The following is a 20074-nucleotide window of genomic DNA, read 5'->3' as shown; positions in this document are numbered from 1 at the left end:
TAACCTTCCTGCAACCAGAGCAGCAGCCTCTTAACATAATTTGGTGTTTCTTTGTATTCTTTTTGTTAAATGTGGCTCCCATATTGTTTAAGCTTCACACTCCAAAACCTGGATCCACCCTCTTGTGAGAGTTGAATGATGGGGCACAGCAGGGTTGATGGGGTGCGAGCAGGAAGCCTGGGCCATGGTGGCGTGGGATGGGGCTGCCCTCCCAGAGCTGGGCTCATTGCTGGGGGGGGGGGGGGGAGAGGGCATCCTGGATTTTGAATGCAGTTGGAAGGGCTGCCTGGCTTGGGTTCAGGCAGGGGGTCCCCCAGGCTCTCAGGTGTGGTAGAAGGAAGGGGTGTTCCTCTTCTGGGTCCTGCTTCCAGCAAAGGCTCCCTGTGGCAGAGGTGTCTATGCAGAAGTTAACTTGTTTGTCCCCCAGCCTCTGGCCTCCAGCCAGCATGCCTAGGACAAGCCCGGTCCCTTCTGCCTGGCTTTACCTAGCCCTCCCCAGGGACTAGTGTTCAAAACTGTCCACTTGGTAGTTTTAGGAGACGGGGTGAGAGGACAGCCTCTCTTCCTGCAGACCAGCTAAGCGCCAGGCACACAATTCTGTGGGAGCAAAACCTTCACCTTGCGAAGGGACCCGCCCTGCCTGGAGGCAGGAAGAGCACTGGGAAGGAAAAGCCACCTTTTCCTTTTTGGGGTGGGCTGTGTGTGTGTGGGTGTCTTTGATGGTGAAGCGTCCTGCGATGCCTACTCTATCTAGCACCTCACACATAACAGACTCCCTGAGCTCTCACAAGTCCTCTAGGAAGCAGGTGCTTTTGTGGTCAGTTTACCCAGGGAATCAGGACACAGAGAGGCCATGCAACTTGGCTGAGATCACACAGCAAGGAGAGGAGCAGTAGTTTGGCCCTGGCTCTGGGAAAGCCACAGCAGGACTCCAGGCCTGAGCAGGGCTTTTCTCATCCCCTGCCAATTGGGAGGAGCCCGGAGAGCAGTCCCCAGGGCAAGTAGGGGAGGGCCGAGCAGAGCACGCGCGCATTGCTGAGGACCCCCTTGTTGATGGCAGGGCAGAACATGGACACTTGCATCCCTGACCCCAGGAGTGGGGCCATATTGAGAGCCATGCCCTGGGAGGTGGTGGCGGCTGCTGTCGTCCACCCACACTCTCCAAGGTTTTGTATTTCACTTTGGTAGCACTCATGTTTTCTTCCAAGATGCTGTTGTTTTTATTCAGGCTGAGATGAATACTGCAGTCAGAAGGGAAGGCTGTCTCTGGAGTAATGTCCTCAGCTATCTCAGGGAGTGAAGGGGGAGTGAAGGCCGCACCAGCCCAGGACAGCACAGGACGGCTGGGGTGGTGACAGGTGGACAGGGCTGCTGGCCACGTGCTGCTCTGACCATCCTTTCATGGAATCCTTGTGATGGGGACAAGAGATGGCAGGAATGGGCAGCCCAGGGGCAGCGGAGGCCCTGCCCAGGTGACCAGCCAGCCAGGCCTGATGCGCAAGAGAAGGCGGCCGCCTCCATGGACTGAGCGGCCGCCAAGAAGCAGCCACACCAAAGTCCCTCATGTCCAACTGCTTTATTACATCTTAAATAACAGTACAGTTTAATACAGTATCTATCTTGCAGCCAGCTTCCTTGCAGTACAGACGGTAAAATTAAATACGAAAGGTGGAAGGGTACAGGGAGCAGACAGCTTAGAGGTGTGGATGGGACAGGCTGGGGCTCCCGCTGACTCTGCAGGCCCAGGCCTCCACGTGTCCGCACTTCTGTACAGGATGCTGCAGACGGACAGACAGAAGCCACTACTGCTGTGATGGGAGTGCGGGGGCCGTCACTCTGCTGTCCAAATGCTGTTGCTGGCCAGGGCTCGCCACAGAACCAGAGTCTGCGTCCGCTGCCCAGGCTCACTCCGCGGTACACACAGGCCGTGAGGAAATTACGAAGAGGAAGGCCGGCTGCCCGCCCCTGCCTCCGCACCCCCAGAATCCAACAGCGATCATTTGGAACAGGACTTGTTTAAAGAAATGAAGAAACAGTGACTTATCCTGCTACTCAAGCGTGTAGAGCTGCGGACTGTACTGCTTCCGGAGCGTGCAGAGTCGCGACAGTAAGTGGAGAGAGAGCCGCAATGATTACAATTCAGAGGTTATTTCTTAAAAGAAAAAGAACACCTAAGGACTGAGTCCTATATGCACATTTGAGCATTTCTACAGCATGCGAGTCTAAGAGTTCACCCACCCAATATGGCAAACGACCAAATTTTTTAAAATTTAACTTAGAAACTTTGAGATCATTATTTTCAAAACATTGATTTGTACATGGTTTCATACACAAAGAGTTGACTGACTGACTATCCGAGCACAGGATGGGCACCTCTCTTGAAAACAGAGGTTCTTGAAGGCCAGGTGGGGCTCGGGGTGGAGCCGGGCTGTTGTCAGCCTCCCCCCACTTCACAGGGAAAGCAGGGTGGGTGAGAAACTGAGATGGTGGGGCGGGTGGGTGGGGAGGAAGGTGCCTGCTCTGACTTTGCCTGACTTTGTGGGTCACGGTCACGCATCCAAGACTGTCAACAGCGTGTGCCTGGTGACATTGCTTCTCTGCATCGTCCTTTCTATGCCACGTCTGTGCGCGACAATTCTGGGGCACCAGACAAGAAAGAAAATCCAGGGACTGAGTTTACATCACTGACAATTTCAGAGAGGCTGCACTAGACCCTCTTTCTCTGTCTAACTAGTGAACATAAAGGGAGACAGACGTTTTAAAAAGGAAATACGAATGTTTTCAAAATCCTGTTACAAACACAACCTGAAGTTTAGAGCCCGTTACAGGTAAAGTCCGCACCAGTTTTGCACCAACATCTCCCGACCAGGGTCACTGGCTTTAAATTCAAACCAACTAGTGAGCAGGTGTGTCTCACAATCACACTCACGTGCACTCTCTGGTTAACATTTTTATTACAGTATTTCCTTTTAAATTCATTCAAGACAAAAAGACAAGACAATGGTCCCGGAAGGAATGCGTGAGTCGTCGAGTTTACAGCAGATTCTTCTCTGTGGGGATTGTGCTCTTGGTCTCAGCAGTAAGTGAAGGAAAGATCTTGCCCTTTTGTAGTTCGGGGTGGGGGGGCGTCCACGTTAGTCGGGTGGATTGGAAATGCTGTCACTGAAACGCTTCGGGGTGGGGTGGTCTTCCAGTCACCGTGGCGTCCACCTGCTGCTTCAAACAGAGTGTAAACAACCCACAATGAACAGCCTTACACTTGGATGTGTCCTCAGAGCTGCGCTTCCTATGCTCCGAGGCACATGACGCGTCCCTTACTGCAACTTTCCACCCACCAACTTCATCTCAGAACTCAGCAGGAAACCACGCAGATGCTGTCCGCGTATCCCGAGAACTACATGCAGGATGTGCGGGGAAGGGCACTGGGCTGCCTCCTTACCTGCTGGGCTTAGTTCCAGATCTTGAGGAAGCTGTCCCAGGACCCTGTCGCCACAGCCATCCCATCGTCAGTCACCCCCAGGCAGCTGACACGGTTGTCATGCCCAGCCAAGACACCTGGAAGTGATGACAGCAGTCACTCTGGGGCCCAGTGACGCAGTGACACTGAGCAGACTCAGAACCCGCTGCAGCCCATCTTGCGAGGACACCAGGAAGGGTCTGGTTCTCTGGAAATCAGGCTGAAGCCCAAGGCGCAGGGGACCAGGGCGCTTCTGTCTTAGAAAAACTGTGGGCACATCTCCAGCCGGGACAGGTGTCCCCACAAGACACACTGCAGAACCACTGGTGATTAGCCTGTCCCAGGCAGCACGGTGACAGGAACAGGCAACCAGGCGCACGTGTGCGGGGAGGGGCGGGGAGGGGACGACAACGACAACACACACACGGATGGGGACAGACGGACGGACACACACACACACACACACACACACACACACACACACACACACACACAACACACACACACACACACACACCCCTTGCATCAGCTCCTGCGTGCTCCCAAAGGTGAGAACTGAAATAAAACCCCAAGCTACCTCAGTCTCAGGCAATTACCACCCTAGAGCGTAAGCTGCGAGCTGCCCTTCCTGCATCTGTGACCCCGGGGCCTAGTGCAGGACACAGGACATGAGGCTGGTGCCGGCCGTGGCCAGAGAGGGCCATACAGAGACGGGTGTCCTGTCGGCACTCGGAGGTCTGCACTTCGATAATCGTCAGCCAGTATCCCCGTCCTCCCAGAGGAACTGAGCGCTGACTTCAGAGACCCCCACCCGCGTCCGCCTCCTGCACTCATCAGTCACAGCTGAGTGAGAGACTGGCTCCAAGGTGGAGCATGGCTCTCCACGGCCTTGGTCGGCATCTAGGCTCCTCAGCTGCACCACGACCAGGGAGCCGTTGGGGCCTAGGCAGAACGAGAGGAGAGCTCTCCCAGGGCAGGGAGTGGGTCCCTTCAGAAGCAGAAGCCAAGGTGAGACCTCGCAGGTACCGGGGTCCCGCTCCCTGAGCACGGAGATGAACGGAGCTCCACGACGCCGTGCCACGAGCCCCACCCCGGAGGCCCTCATCTCCTGCCGCACCTGCACTGTCATGTACTCGAAACCACCTGCCTTGGCTGTGGGACTGCGGGCGCTACGCCGCACTGGGCACACCACCCGGGTCTGTCTCCACGTGCAGCATGCACCACTGGACGGGAGAGAGACAGGCAGAGCCTGCGCACCCAGCCACTCACGTGTTCCCGCCAACGTGGCCGTCCCTGGGCCCCTCGCAAGTGCGCAGGGGCAGCCAGAGGGTGGGTGCTTCTGGCCTGTCACCTCCCCTGTCCGGATTGCACCATAGGGCTGGCAGTGCACTCAGGGGTGGGCGTTCCTTGCCAGCCTGACCCACTGAAACCTACACCGTTCAGCCTGTGCGAGGAGCCACACGCAGCCTAAAAGACGCGGCCTGGGCGGCGCGGAGCCAGACTGGCCCGACGGTCACCCACCTGCCCTGTCGGCTTTGAGCGCGTCCCAGACATTGCAGTTGAAGTCATCGTAGCCCGCGAGGAGGAGCCGCCCGCTCTTGGAGAAGGAGACGGAGGTGATCCCGCAGATGATGTTGTCGTGTGAGTAGGTCATGAGCTCCTGGTCAGCACGGAGGTCGAACAGCCTGCAGGTGGCGTCGTCCGAGCCAGTGGCAAACGCGTTGCCATTGGGAAAGAACTGGAGAGAGGGGAAGCGCACAGACCGAGGCACCAGGTCAAGTGCTGGAAATGGACCGCCCGGGGACGGGGCTACTGCTGGCACAGAGCCAGACACCAGCAAGGGCGCGACTCTGGCAGGACCCAGAGGCCACTCCGCAGGGACAGGGGAGCGGTCTGGGGACCAGGACATGGGGGTCTGCGCTGCATAAGCCGCAGGATGCCTCAGACACAAGGAGCACATTTCGTTTACTGACTGTTCCACGGGGACATAGCAATCAGGCTGACCCGGGAAGGGACCCCCGCCAATCAGACATGTCCCTGCATATCCCCCATGCAGGCCAGGCCCCTCGAGTCCGGCGATGTGCACAAGTGAAGCCCGGCCTGCAGAGGCGCACGGTCTGCCTCCACCTCCAGGGAAGCCCCAATTCCCCAGGGTGGGGAGTGGGCCCGGCACACAGCAGACACCGCCAGCGCCTGTGAGGCACTTGGTATGCACATAGCAGCCGGCCCCCTGATGACCGACCACGTCAAACCTAACTTTCTTCAGGGAGCTTTGGGTAAATTTGGTTGTATTTGTATAAAAAAAGAGAACGTCTAATCCCCAGAACATTTTCAAATGAAATGATGTATTCTATGCGTCATGGTAACAACTATCCTGACTGAACAGCCGCAGGGGCCCCCGACCCCCATCGCAGGCCCCCAGGACTCACACAGATGGCATTGATGTCGGACTCATGGCCGGTGAAAGTCTGCCGACACATCCCTTCTCGCACATCCCAGAGTTTGGCTGAAGCATCACAAGCACCAGAGACAAACAGCCTGGTGTCAGGAGCGAGAGAAAGGCTCATCACGTCCCCGGTGTGTCCGGTAAACGTGGTCGTCTGCTGGCCGGTCTCGATGTCCCACAGGGCGCTGTGGCAGGAGACATGACAGGCAAAGTCACCGAGCTTTGTCAGCTAACCAGTGACAAAGTGTCCTTCAAACCACCCAGGACCACGGTAAACCTCTGTGCTTTTACTTAAGACGAAGCTCAATTTGTAACGTGACTGTGTTTGGTGGGGAACAGCGAACATACGAAAACCAGGTGCATCCTCGGCTGCACGTTTGAGTGACTGTGATCTCCACGTAACCGGAAACACCAACAAAGAGGAAGCCAGTGCCCGTTAAAGCAGGGACATGGGGGTGGGGGACCTGCCACACACCTGGGCTACGTGTGGACTCCTAGGGGCTGTGGGAAGCTCCTGGCTGGTGGCCCAGCTAGGGCAGAGGACAGTCCTGTCTGTTCTGCCAGCTCAGTGCCCTCGGGAGTCCTAAAGCTAGGGTGTGGGGACAACGCCAGGCAGAGCCGTGGCTCGGAGCAACACCGAGGAGATGCCGACCACAGGGGAGCACAGTGTGCCGCTCCTGTGCGCCAGACCCACGGAAGGCCAAGCCACTGACGGGCTCCTTTCGCCTCAGGCCTGATTAATGTCCAGATTCTCGTTTCCTACCTGCCTGGAGCTGCAGACGGTAGGTGAGCAGTGTGAGAAGGGTACTCACCAGGTAGTGTCTCCAGAGCTGGTGACGATCTGATTGTCATCCAGGAAGCGACAGCAGGACAGGTAACCTGGAAAACAGACCCAGACGATGAGCCCAAGCTGCAAGCCCCACGACCCCAAGGCCTTGTAAGTAGAGAAGCCGTGGGCAGAACGGACGCCCCTGGAGGCCCACACCTCGGGGAAGACAGGTGCCTGGTCAGCTCCAGGCCCTGTGTGTCCACAGGAAGAAAGGACAAACAAAGCAGCATGTCACACGCACTGCTGGGCTGAGCCCCAGGGCATAGGACACAGGAGGCTGTGAGTGCGGCCCACACGGCCATGCCTTCCCCACTCTTCTCATCACCACAAGGCCATCCCACTTGCTCGCTCAGCCACTCTCTCCACAGAATGCGCCAGTGCAGGGAGAATGGTGGGAGGGACCAGGTATTGGTGGGGAGCAGGGAGAGGGTGGTGTGCAGAGGCCCTGAGCCCTCCAGGAAGGCACGCCGAGCAGGGTGGTCTGTTTCCTACAGGACAGAAGCTGTGGTCTACTGAGCGTGTGGGAGGCCAGGCAGAGCCATGGCGCCATGGTTGGGGTACAGCGGGGCGTGTAGAGACACCTAGCCATGAGCAGCTAGGAACCAGGAAAGGCACAGGGCTGGACCGCGCACTGTGACTTCTCCTCCATCAACTCTGCTGACCAGGATTCCGCTTTTTGTCCCAGTGAGTGACCCTGAGCACCAGCAGTGCGTCAGTGTGATGTCAGTGGGCGGGTAAGGGAGACACAGCAGCACGGCTGCTCCTGTGGGCATCGGGCATGCTGCCAGGCCCGCCCACGCCCTGGAACCTTGTCCGCAGTCCACACCAGGGCACGTGTGACGCTGCCTGAGTCGGCAAAATCAGAAGCAGAAGAAACCCACTGAAGGGTTTGGATGTGCAAAGTGAAGGTACCAGAATATTGGAAAGCAACGCAGTTCTCTAACAACTGTTACTGAACTGGCTCCCAAAGAAAAAAGAAAAAACACTAAGAGATGACGATTTCTAAACACCAGCTCTGTGTCTAGAACAGAACATGTGCTCACACACTTCCTGGAGGCCAGGCCATGTCCACAGGGACACGGCAGGCTGCGTGACGCAGGAGCAGCCAGCAGGAAGGCCAGGCCCACACGACCCTCGCCTCCGTCCGCTGGGCTCCCTCCAAGAACAGCATCCCTTCCAGGCACGCTCAGCTCAGCCTCTCAGTGAGCGTCACGGTGCCTCCTTCCGGGAGCAGCCCCACTGTGAGGTGCCCACTGGACAGGTCCAGGACCCTCATCGCACTGTCACAGCCCTCAGCCCGCCTGCCTGTGAGCACAGGGTTCGTGAACAAAAAGCATGACCTCAAAGGTTACCTGTCTGACCTTGTGCAGCTCTGGCCCAACCACACGGTGCCCAGACCCAGATCGAATGCTACGAGCATGGCTCGAGCCTGTGCGACACGTGTCGAATGCGACACGACCTGGACTCTGCAGGGCCTCAGAGGTCAGCAAGCACCGGCTGCGACCATCAGGAAGTGGAAGGGAAGGCTGTGGGGTGACCCCACCTACGGAACAGTAACTGACACCCAGAGTCAAGGCCGCTACAATTCCCAGGCCCAGGCCGCGTGCGGTGTGGAACTGGGGCTGAGGGCGCAGAGCCCGCCCTCCCCACCCCGGGCACTCAGAAGGCTCATCCCCAGAGGACAGGAGGGAGGATCCAGAAGGCGGCGTCCTGCTTTCACTTGCTTTTCTTTTTTTTCTGTTAAACTTTTATTGGGGAACAGTGTGTCTGTCCCGGACCTATCAGCTCTAAGTTAAGTCGTCTTCAATCTAGCTGTGTGTGTGTGGGGGGGGGGCGCAGCTCCTGGCCCACGTGGGGATCGAACGGGTAGCCCTGGTGTTATGAGCCTGCGCTCTAAGCACCTGAGCCACCCGGCTGCCCGGCTCTCACTTTCTAACTTCCTGTAGTTTGATCTTTCAAATGTATTACTTTTAATGAAACAGGGTGAGGGCTGCCAGCTCATATTCTTATAATTCATTTGGGTGCTCCTGGTATTTTGTACATGGAGGGGGAAAGCAGTAATCAGGTGGGTAGCATGTTTTACAAATTGTTTCTCCTAGAAAGAAAAAGTGGAAACTAGGACCGAGTACCACACCTGACAGCACTGGGATAGGACCCATCCCGTACAAACACGATGGTACAGCCTGGGGGCCCCATGAGGGTGCCCCGTGTTCCAGGGATGGACAGCATTCCAGGCCGTCCAGCGGGAAGGCGGGCTTGGAAACCAGGAATGCCGTGCTCTGTTCTCAGCGTGGAGACTGCCCAGAGGGAAATCCCATAAGTTCTCTCAGGAGCCTGTCGGCCCTTGTGAACTGGGACAACTCCAGAGAACTGTTGGGAGAAACAGCTGTCTGTGCACTCAAGAGATTCTCAAAACCCAGTGGTTACCATCTGTATTATTACTGAAGAGTGGACAACTTCCCTGGGGTGTGTGTGGGAGAGAAGTCACCTCAGGTGGCGAGAGAACCCTCTCCGGGGGGGGGGGGGGGAGCGGGCAGGGGAGGCAGGGTGTGTATGTGTGTGTGTGTCTGTGTGCGTGAGCGCGCGCATGCACACAGCCTGGTACAGGGATGAGGCTGCAACAGTCCAGAGAGAGGAGGCAGTTGAGGTGAGCCGGGCAAAGCAGGTACTGAGGTGAGGACCATGGAAACGCGCCCCAACGAAGGAGGTGGCCGTCCTGACAGCACGTCACCAGGCTGGGCACCGGTACCAGAGAAGTAGACACGCTCACCTCTTTATCTGGAGGAGCTGCTGGTGACCAGTGTGCACAGAAGCCTGTCCATGCGCAGCCTGAGATCACAGAACACAGCCTGGTAACTTATCCCAAGACAGTAGGGTGGCTGGGCCAGTGAGCTGCGCCTGAGCTGAGCTGCCACTTGGCTGCCAGATTGCTCAGCTGGTGAGAGCACATGCTCCTAACAACAAGGTTTCTGGTTCGACTTCCACACGGGATGGTGGGCTATGCCCACCCGCAACTAAGACTGAACACAGCACCTTGAGCTGAGCGGCTGCAAGCTGCCGACGGGGACTGGATGGCGACTGGACTTGGAGCTGAGCTAGCTGCGCCCTCCACAACTAAGATTGAAGAACAACAACTTGGCTGTTCCCCTTCCCCGATTCCCCAACACTGTTCCCCTTCCCCAATTCCCCAATAAAATCTTTAAAAAAGAAAAAAAGACAGTGGGGCGGCTGGAGAAATCTTTTATCTCCAAGAATAAGGTTTGTACCAGTAACAACAGGAAACTGCCTGAATGTCGAACAACAGTGACACATTAGCATGTCACACTCTTTAAAAATGACACTAGTTCTGAGTGAGAGCACAGGTCAGAACACAGGTGAAGGTGGCTCACTGTCCTAAATTCCTGGAGTGAACGCATGCTGTTTGTACCCTTTAACCCGACTGCACTGTGGAGCGCATGGGGAGCCAGGCCGGCGCTCGCTCACGGTTCGGCTGCAGTGGGACAAAAGCAAATGGCTGCCGCGGTGGCTGCTCGAGGGACGGACTGTGTGGGCTTGGCACCGAGGACAAGCCACCGCTCTCCAAGGCTGCAGAGGAGGAGCAGAGCACGTGTTCTTCAAGACGTTTGGTGAAGAGGAACAAGAGAGACTGACGTAACGTGAAGATCGAAAGTGAGGAAATGCCGAAGAATGGTTTTATTAGGAGGAAGGACTCCTGGCACCCCAAGCAAGGCCAACTTCTAATTCTGTTCTGCTGAAAGCTGGACTCAGCGTGAACAGACGCGGAAGGGAAACACCTTTAGGGCCTCTTGCATTCTCAGCCTCGGGCTTTTGCAGCCCTTCTCAGGACTCACCACCACCAGGATGGTCTGACACCCCGATCTGGAGTCACAATCCCGGCAGCTGGCCAGGCAGCTGTGGAACCGCTGTGGCCAACAGCAGGCACGACCAAGATTCGTGGTAACCCTGGGAAAAGGGGTCCTTCCTCTGCTGGGGTGGCTCAGCGGGCAAGATGGAGAGAAGGTTCAGGGAGCCAGATGGAGGCCATGGGCCAGCATGCACCAACAGGAGGTGTCGCGAGCCCCCCCGCCTCGCCGTGTCACAAGTGAGCAGTGGGACCTGAGTTCCCAAGGCTGTGACCACAAAAAGCCTAAATCAGATGTCACTTTTAATCAACCACCAAAGAACAGCCCATGGCCTCCTGGAGCAGAATGACCAGGAGACATCCAGCTTTGCTAGCGGCTGTCAGGGAAAAAAGCAATTCACGGGCGGTGGGTCCGACCACCGTGCTTTCATATGTATAAATTCAGCCCCTCACGGTGTGAACAAAGTACCCTAAAAAGCGGAGCTTCAGCTGCCACAGCAGGTTCTGGCAGAAACGAAAGGCAGTCACTGAGCAAGGGTATCACACGGTACCCAGGAAACGTGGGAAACTCCCACAAAACGTTTCTGCATGTGTGGCCATTGTGACCAGAATGACCTCAGGAGAGGTAAGAGTGTCTACAATGTGATGCAAGGTTCAGGGAAGAAGAAACCTCCACGTTAAGCCACGGGCTGTGCTCTGAAAATCTCCTGTGGGAAGGTGCTCTCGTCAGAAACTAGTGCCGCAGTCCTTGCTCGTTTCTCAAACACGATCTAATGCCTCTGAATTACCACTCCCACAGAAACAGCACTTGCTAAGTTTAATCCTCCCTGTGACAAACGTACCGCCGTAACAACGTCCGTCCCGATCACAGAATTCACCCCTCACCTGTGCCCTTCACTCTGTGAGGCCGATCTTAACAGGCAGAACCCCCGCCAGGCCCAAAATGCCTGATGTCTCCTCTCTGACCCACAGGCAGTCTTCACTTCACTGTGCTTCGCAAAGGGTGCGTTTTCTACAAATCGAAGGCTGGACCCTCCACCAGCGAAAAGACTATGACCTGCTCGCTGCCCTCGTATCGCGACGCTCACTTTACCACGGTGCTCTGGGGCGAACCCACAACATCTCCGGGGCGGGCCGTGCCGCTCACACACTTCCAAATCCCGAGTGGCCAGCTCTAGGGAAAGAAGTTTCTCCTGGTTCCACATGGGCCCTTCTTTTCAGGGGAACAGCAGCAACACACCCCTGAGCCCAAGCGCCTCCTTCCAGCCCGGATTCCCACCCCCACACTGCCAGGCACTGTCACGGGGGAGGTAGAAGGCCTGTTGAGGGCACAGCTCAGCTGAGGTGTGTGGGCAGCTGAGTCTCTAAGATTCGACAAGAAGGTCTCCCGACCATGGTTTACCAAAGCATTCGGAAGTCAACCCTCAGGCCAGAAAGAAAAGGGCCCAGTAACGTGCTCTAATCAGCAGATGCCGCCACACCTTTGCTCCCTGACAGAAGTGTGGCTGTTGAAAATTACCACATTGTAACCTTTACTGGTTGGAGCTGACAATTATGTATCCTATCTGAAGACAGTCACACTCTTAAGGGACCAAATGTTTATTAAAAAAACAACACTCAGCTCCCAAAAGTAAAATTTCATGATTAATGAAGGAAACCAAATTTCTAAACTCTTCCCTTTAATAGCTAGTTTTCTTTCAACAAACACAGTGTTAAAAAATCCAGAAGCCTCTGATTAAAAATGGAAGCTGGCACACTGAACCTGATTAGAAACGAGACTGAGAACCTCAGAGGACGCACGCCGGTGCAGTAAACACAGAATGCCCCAGTTTACCAAGACAGGCAGGGGGCAGCGCTTTCCAGCCCCAAAAGCAGCCTCCCCCAGAAAACCACTATGAGCTCAGGACGAGTATAAAGACAAATCCCTGAAGGACCTGGCACCAAATGCAGACAAGCCAGGGGAACCCACAATGGAAGAAGGAAAGGCACCGCCAGAACGCAGGCCCCCATCCCCCACCGGCAACGGCCACGTGGCTACACCACAGACCTGAGAGGTTTGTGGCCCAACCTGCCTGACAGCCCGTAGACAGAGTCCTGGGCAACCGCAATCAGAAAGTGAAAGGAAAGTCAAAGGACGGGCCCCTGAGGCAGTCCCCAACTGCCCAACACCTGACTCACACCTGAACCCCAGCCAGAGCTGGCCCTCATGGCTCGGCTGACGGCTCGGCTGACGAGAGCAAGCCCGGAGCAAACACCAGAGCAGAAGAACACAACAGAACCAGCCCCACAGCACAACACCGATTATTCAAGGCACTGAGAAATAGGAACATGTCACCATACTCGAGAGAAGAGAGCCACCAGGGCCAGCCTTGAGGGCTCACTGCTGGAACTGGGAGACAAGAACTCGAAAGGCAGCTCTTGGAACCGTGCTCAAGGATACCCAATGTGCTCGTCATGAACACAAAGGCAGGAAATCGCAACAGAAGAATAAGGACTATTTTCTAAAAAGCAAACACATTCCAGAGCTGCAATGAGAACATGGGACGTAAATGGTCTGCTGGGTCGTCTTAACGGTGCTGGAGGGACAAAGCCACGTGACCCTGAGGACAGACCTGAAACGAGCGAGTCTGAAGAACAGAGACTAGAGGCACAGCAGCCGAAGGGACATCCAGCCTGAACCACACCTCCTGGGCACGACGGGCAGACCACAGAACAGGAAACACACGGGAAGATGTGGCCGAAAATATCCCCAGTTTAGTGAAAGACAAAACCTTACAGGTCCAAGATACTAAAGCAGAAGAGATACAAGAATCACGACAAGAACGCCACAGTGGAGCTGTTAAGCAACAGGAGGATCTTTGAAGCGCCAAGAGAAAAAGTCAACTCAGAATTACATCCAGCAAAAGCATTCTTTTGAGAATGGAGGAGAGCAAGCCTTTTCAGAAAAATGGAAACTGAGAAAATGCAGTGTTAGCAGACCCGCACAAACTCTGAGAACTGATAAACAGTTCACCCAGCTGAGGGGCCCCGAAGGAAGCCCACACTTTTACAAGGGAGGAAGAGCACAAAAATGGTTCGTATTTGAGTAAATGTATGAGACTATTTAAATTTCTTCTAATGACTCCAAATGTTTAAAGGGAAAATGTAACATGTATTGTGGGGCTTATACCACTTGTAGAAGGGCAGGAAATGACCTTTGCGGCTGAAAGGTCCTTCATTTTAAGTGAGTCGATACAGTGTTAACTTGGAGTGGGCCACAAAAAATTACAGATGTGTGCAGTAAGCCCTACACGAACTGCTATAAACACAATGCAGATAGAGTAAAATAGAATTTGAAAAAGCCGAGTAAAAGTCCCAAAAAAAGGCAAGAAAGGAGGGCAAGTGCTGAATGACGGAGCTTAATTCAACTGTACCAACGTCACCAGATGTGGAAATAAATTCCATGCTGTGAAAGGCAGAACCACCCCCACGGCTGTCTGGAGGGGGCTCTCCTGATCAACACTCAAGTGGAGAGAACGCAGATGGGAACACCCCCCGCAGGCCTAGCATGGGAGGCCGGGCCGGCTATACTAACAGCAGAGACAGCCGGCTTCTCTTCACTGTGACACCTGGGTCCATCCATCAGGAGAGTCCACAATCATAAACGTACATGCTTCTACTAACAGAGTTCAAAATGTGTGAGGCGGAAACTGACAGAACTACAGGGAGGGGGAGAAAGACCGTAGGTAACCAGAGACTTTCACAGTCTCCCTCGGCATTTCACAGAAATGAGCTGCAGGCGATCTGAACAGCCGCCAGTCTCGCCCCACCTGATGCACTGAGAACCCACCCACCTGCGGCGGGACGGACTCCACTTCCAGGTGCACGTGTGGGGTTATCGTGACAGGCTGTTTCTCCATTAAAAACATGTCTGGATAAACTTTACAATGTTGGAAGGACACAGTGTGTGTTCTCTGAACACAATGGCATTTAAAAGGACAAAGGATATGCTCTCAGCCCGCCCAAGTTAACAGATGAGCGTCGAAAGCAGGGTCATTTAGTCCATTAGTGATGGCCGTTTCTCGGGGTGCCCGTGAAGGAGGTGAGCCCACTGGGGTGGGACTTTCAGAATTGAGAATACAGCCACAGAAGGAAATATCATAACGAGACTTTTTTCAGAAACACTGTGCCTTTTGTCACGAGTAACAACTGTCACGGGTAAAATGAACTTGGGAAAATAACAAGCCACCCCAAACTTAGAGCTGGTGTGTTCAGAAGAACTTAAACAGCCCCCAGGACTCTACTCTGTTCCCTCTGCAACAAGAGTGCTGGTGTGAAGACGTACAAAGCATGTGAAGACACTCAGTAAGGATGTGTATGGATAAGGACCTGGCGCACACACATGTGCACACAAATATACACATGTGTACGCATGTTTACACACATGCATATTTCGATCAGGAAAACCTTGTGGAAAGGAGCTCAAGATGAAGACGGTTCAGGAGATAACAGACTGAACTGTCCACACTGATAGAAAAACGGGTGACTGCCGCCTATCAAGGGCGTGAGCTAAACACTAGAGTCCCTGGAAAACGAGACGCTGCAATGACTTAGCTCCAGGTGTCTCTCAATGGTGCAGGCCTGTCAACACCTGTCCCTGGTTCCACTTTCAGAGTATTTTTGGCCATTATCGCCACCAGTCTCATTAAACAGCTCCTGAGAAGAGGTCTGTGTCCGAGCGGGATGCACGCCAGGCACACAGCCGGTACCGCCCTGAGGTTCCCGTTGAGAACGTGTACCTGTGTGTCCGGCCAGCTCACGACTCACACGGACGTTCCCTTCTCGAGTTTTCAGGTTGTAAATGGAGCAAATGTTATCCAGGCCACCGCAGGCCACATAGTTCCCAGAAGGGGCGTACGCACAGGTCATGACCCACGAGGAACGCAGAGGGATGGCGTGGACCTGAGTGACAGAGCACACGAGATGCAATGAGCTCAACTACTCAACTTAATCTGAAAACAATTTATACGTGTGGCCAGTCAGGTAAAGCAGTGGTTTAATTAAAAACCCAAAGCAGCACAGCAACTTAATCTATGGTTTTATTCAAGTCCTACTTATGCTTAGGCAACCACTTATGTAACTAGGACAGCCTCCTCATCAAAATTACGTATTAAAACGAAAGCAGGTGCCTTTAATATTATTTTAAGGCATATCTGCTCGCAATAAATTCACTTAATCTGGGCCGGCCGAGTAGCTCAGTTGGTTAAGAGCTCCTTCAAGAGTACGAGCTCTGAGCAACAAGGTCGCCGGTTCGATGCCCGGCCGAGCTGAGCTGCCCACAGGCAGCAGGATGGCTCAACTAAAAAATAAATAAATTCACTTAATCTTAAAAAACAAAAAACCGTGGCTATAAATCATTTACAAAACACGTTTTTACTGAAGTGACGAAACTAGACATTATTGTAACGAATCCTCCCTATGCCTCAGGTAGATGTTATAAATACTCAATATTTGATACACATTTAGTATTCGCCAGTAAAACACAACTAAATTTGATCTTGTAAACACATTTGGACCAACGATAGTACTTTTTCACCCAATGTGATACAACCTTGGATTAAGTTTTCAAAAGAATTTCATTTATACGTCAAAGGACAACGTCTTTCAGATGATCCCTTGTAAAAACTAGTAACTGCATGAAAAGCTGTACTTCTGCATTTTTCACTGAAATGTGACATTTCTCAGATTGAGCCCAACCTGGAATTCAGGTGCTAGACACGTGAAGGAGTCACCACATCCCACTGCCCTGTAGAGCCCAGCCCGGCCGCAGGAGACCCGAGTACTGTGTGCGTGCCACCCGACCTGGCTTCTGGCTGAGAAAGCCTCTGACCACAGCCACACTCGCTGTGCCCCTCTCCCCATCCTGCTGCAAGGGTCATGTGAGTGAATCCAGGCCACTTCCAGGGAAGGCAGCTTGTGGTCCCTACCTTGTTTGTGGTGTAGCTGTCCCAGATGATAAGTTTACCATCCTGTGAGGCGCTAACCAGAAGCCTGGGGGAAGGACAAAAGCACACTGTTAGTGTGACAGCAACACAGAATCACACAGCCAGCCAGTGACGACTCCAGTGACAACTAACACGCACTTCAGTGTTACATCTGCTTCAGACAAAGCACACTTAATTATCGGCAAAAAAAGTTCTAATTGTTAGATCAACTTCGACAGCACAGAAGATAATACCCACAGACAACAATAGTTCAGACTCGAGCACGTGGTTTCTGCTCATCCTAAATCGAATCTGAGATACACAGATCTTTCAGGAGCCAAAGGTGGTAGGAAATAAGTTAGCACGCAATTTCTGTTCTATTCCAAAACCTGGAAAGCCGAGATGTAAAGGAAATCTGTTTTTAGATATTCCAAATTCCAAAAAACCCATGAGAATTTCCCAGACTGAGGTACTGGAGCCCAGGTGTCCTAGACACACTAGGGAGGCAATCCCACTCCACCTGTTTTGCAAAGTGACCACGTACAGCGGAGCTGGGCCTGGTCCAGCAGAAGACACTAGTAACCATCATGAATCTTTCTCCTGACTATTTTCTTGCTCTGGGCAACGGTGCTAAGTTTGGGACCTGCATGCTGACAGGTGGTTCGGCTGTGTCTGCAGAAGTAAGTTGGGAAACTGCAGAAGGAGAGCGTGACTACTGGGCAAAGGAACATCATGTGAGCGTCGATTCTCAGAAGTGCAGCAACTCGTCAGGCTCTAGGATCTTGATCTCCTCCAGGACGTGCTGTTTGCAAAAAACGGAGGGCAGGCCATGCAACTCCACCAGACACTGTCAGTGCAGTGATTGATGACAGGGCAATTATTCATTTTAAAGAGTTCATCAAAACAGATTTTAATCGTTTCAGCCATAAGAATACCTGGCTCCTAGCACTGATCAAAACCTGGAGATAGAACTCAAGTCACTCTGATAATCTGGACACTTTTCATCAAAACGTATGTTGGGATGCACCTCGCACAACCTCCTTTTTTACGAGGCGGCAACAATGAGTTTGGAACAAAAACAATTTTGGCACGGTTACAAACCTATGCCAGGACTAAAGCTTGCGCAGGCGCCAATGCCTTCTTTCTCAGGCGCAATGTCTTCAGGCGACTGCGGCATCTAAGTTCAGTTATGCACATCGCAGGCCCTAAAGGGCCCCTCAAATGGCCGCACTGTCTGTCTGGCGGCCCTCTAGCACAGGCTCTGTCCGGAAGCGCAGGACCAGCACAGAGCGGCTCACTCCCCAGGGTCACCTTCAGCGAGGCCTCCTGCGCAGACAGCTTAGTGTCTGCTAACTCGCCCAGGGTTAGGGAGAGAGACAGAAGCTAAGCAGCCCGCTGATCCTCCAGAAGGTGACAGAAGACACACCTCTTAATCCCAGGGGGTAACTGCTGGGGGGCGGGCTGAGCTTCGGGGGAAGCAGCAGTCAGCCCCCTGGATGGAAGCACTCACCCGGACGCACAGGCTAGAGGGGCCGGGGGGAAGCAAGGGCTCCAAGACACTGAAGCCCACGTGCCCAACGCAAGGATGGGCCTCAAGCCTGGCCAGTTAGCTGGGTTTCACTATCAAACGTAACGAGACTTCAGCAGACTTAAGACGGCAGAAAAGTTTGTTAGCTCATGTGGTAACAAGTGGAATGAAGGGTAAGTCCATGCACTGTTAACACACAGGTAGACACTTCCCGAGTGTATACATCCCACACTGGCACACGCACAGTGGGCCTCTCCAGCAGCTGGAAAGATAAGCTGCTCATCATTGCCAGTATGCCCGCGTCCACGAACTACACAAACATGCCAAAACAACTGCTACTCGTCAAGTTACAGCCCTGAACCATGAAAAAGAATCCAACCCTTGTTTATGAAGGCTAGAAGTATGAAAATGACGTGAGCAGAATGTACACCCAAAACTATAAAAACGATTCTGGACTTTCTAGAAAAAATCTCTGAAAAGCTCTGGATAGAGAGGTCCTCAGTATCATTTTTTGTTTTCTTTTGTTTATGATTGTAAAAAGGAGCCCCACCCTGCCCAAGAAAGAGAACGAGACCAACACAATACCCACCGGCTTCCACAGGGTCCCCACATCACCTGTTCTGTAGGCGACCACAGCCCTGGACCTGAGACCACTTCTTCAGGCCTCTGCTGTCCTTCCTTCCAACCCCAGGGCTTTCAGAGCGCAGCTCCTGTCTGAGCCCTGAGATGGAAGGAGCAGAAGGCCCTGCACCTGCTGATGGGGAGGCCTGGATGCTCTGGTCCCTGCCTGCCGTCCTGCCGCATCGTGAACCCCTCCTCATGTCCGCTGCTCCAGCCACACACTTCCACAGTTCCTGGAACACAGCTGCCTGCAGCTCGGCCTATAGCGCCCACTCACCCTTCAAGGCACAAGTGAAGTCTCCCCTCTGCGAGAAGCCTTCCAGACTCCCCAAACTAAACCCTGGCAGTTGGAGGAGAGCACATTTCTTAGGGAGCCAAGACGGCTTCCAAGCTCCAAGTATCAGGCTCTGAGTACCGGGCTCCGAGTACCAGACTCCTGAGCACCCGGCTCCTGAGTACTGGGTGCCAAGTACTGGGCTCCAAGTACAAGAATCCTGATTACCAGGTGACAAGTACTGGGCTCCTGAGTACTGGGCTCCGAGTACCAGGGTCCTGAGTACCAGGCCCAGGGGACCAGACTCCTGAGCATCGGGTTCCTGAATACTGAGATCCTGAGTACTGGGCACTGAGTACTGGGTTCCTGAGTACCAGGCTCCAAGTACAACCTGGCACAGCACTGTCTATCAAATGTCCTGGTGTGATCAGGACACTGGTGCTCCCACAGATGGAGGAAAAACCCCAGAGATAATATACTGTTTAGTTACCATCTACTTCTGACAATAAGTCTAAGGTAGATCAATTAGTACGGGCATTTTTCTTTATTTTTCCTTTTTTTATTCTTTCTGATGACTGACATCGTTTAAATGATCTAAGCTTTCATCTGCATTTGGAATTGTACAGGCTCCTGTATACAACAGACCAAAAATAGAATCTTTTGTTCTGTACCTGTTTACACTCTAATGCAGACAATTTCACGAACAAAGAGGAAGCTGATCTGAAAATTCCCCTCTGACAAACACAGAAAAAATGCTACTCAAAGAAAGGCATGTTAAGAATCCTGTGAGGGGCCGGCCGAGTGGCGCGATGGTTAAGAACTGGCTTGGGATACCAGAGGGCCCCAGTTCGGATCCCACAGATGAGGGCCAGTGACACTGCCCTCCATAGCTAAGATGCTGAACAACAGCTCAACCTGGAGCTGGGCTGCTGTGAGTCGCAGGTGACGGCATAGGCTGCAGCCCCTGTGGCAGTGGGTTGCCATGGGCTACCGTGTGTAGCCAGCAGCCAGCGTGAGCGGCCAGCAGCCGCTGTGAGCGGCCATCCAGAGGCTGGCGACTGATCTGCCTTGCCCGGGAAGAGCACAATTATGGT

At 53.7% G+C, this 20074-nt stretch overlaps 1 protein-coding gene across 5 annotated transcripts in view; it reads right to left on the bottom strand.

Annotated features, from left to right (window-relative positions):
* Positions 1-1560: 1560 nt before the first annotated feature.
* GNB1 (G protein subunit beta 1) overlaps positions 1561-20074 on the bottom strand; it is a 70806-nt gene continuing 52292 nt past the window's right edge. For 3 of the 5 annotated variants that reach the window (XM_019658481.1, XM_019658480.1, XM_019658477.1), the window contains 7 exons: positions 16561-16624; positions 15373-15535; positions 6716-6782; positions 5887-6088; positions 4979-5195; positions 3440-3555; positions 1561-3213 (listed from right to left, as the gene is read on the bottom strand). In XM_019658481.1, coding sequence (XP_019514026.1) covers positions 3449-3555; positions 4979-5195; positions 5887-6088; positions 6716-6782; positions 15373-15535; positions 16561-16624 — 820 coding nt within the window. In that variant the 3' untranslated portion in view covers positions 1561-3213; positions 3440-3448. Of the gene's footprint in view, positions 3217-3439; positions 3556-4978; positions 5196-5886; positions 6089-6715; positions 6783-15372; positions 15536-16560; positions 16625-20074 lie in introns of all 5 variants that reach the window. The other 2 variants (XM_019658478.1, XM_019658479.1) reach the window with 2 other exon arrangements.

The sequence above is a fragment of the Hipposideros armiger genome, unplaced genomic scaffold, assembly GCF_001890085.2.
Source record: "Hipposideros armiger isolate ML-2016 unplaced genomic scaffold, ASM189008v1 scaffold_284, whole genome shotgun sequence".
NCBI lineage: Eukaryota > Metazoa > Chordata > Mammalia > Chiroptera > Hipposideridae > Hipposideros > Hipposideros armiger.
Note: the sequence above shows the minus strand (reverse complement) of the source record. Positions and strands in the feature narration are given on the sequence as shown.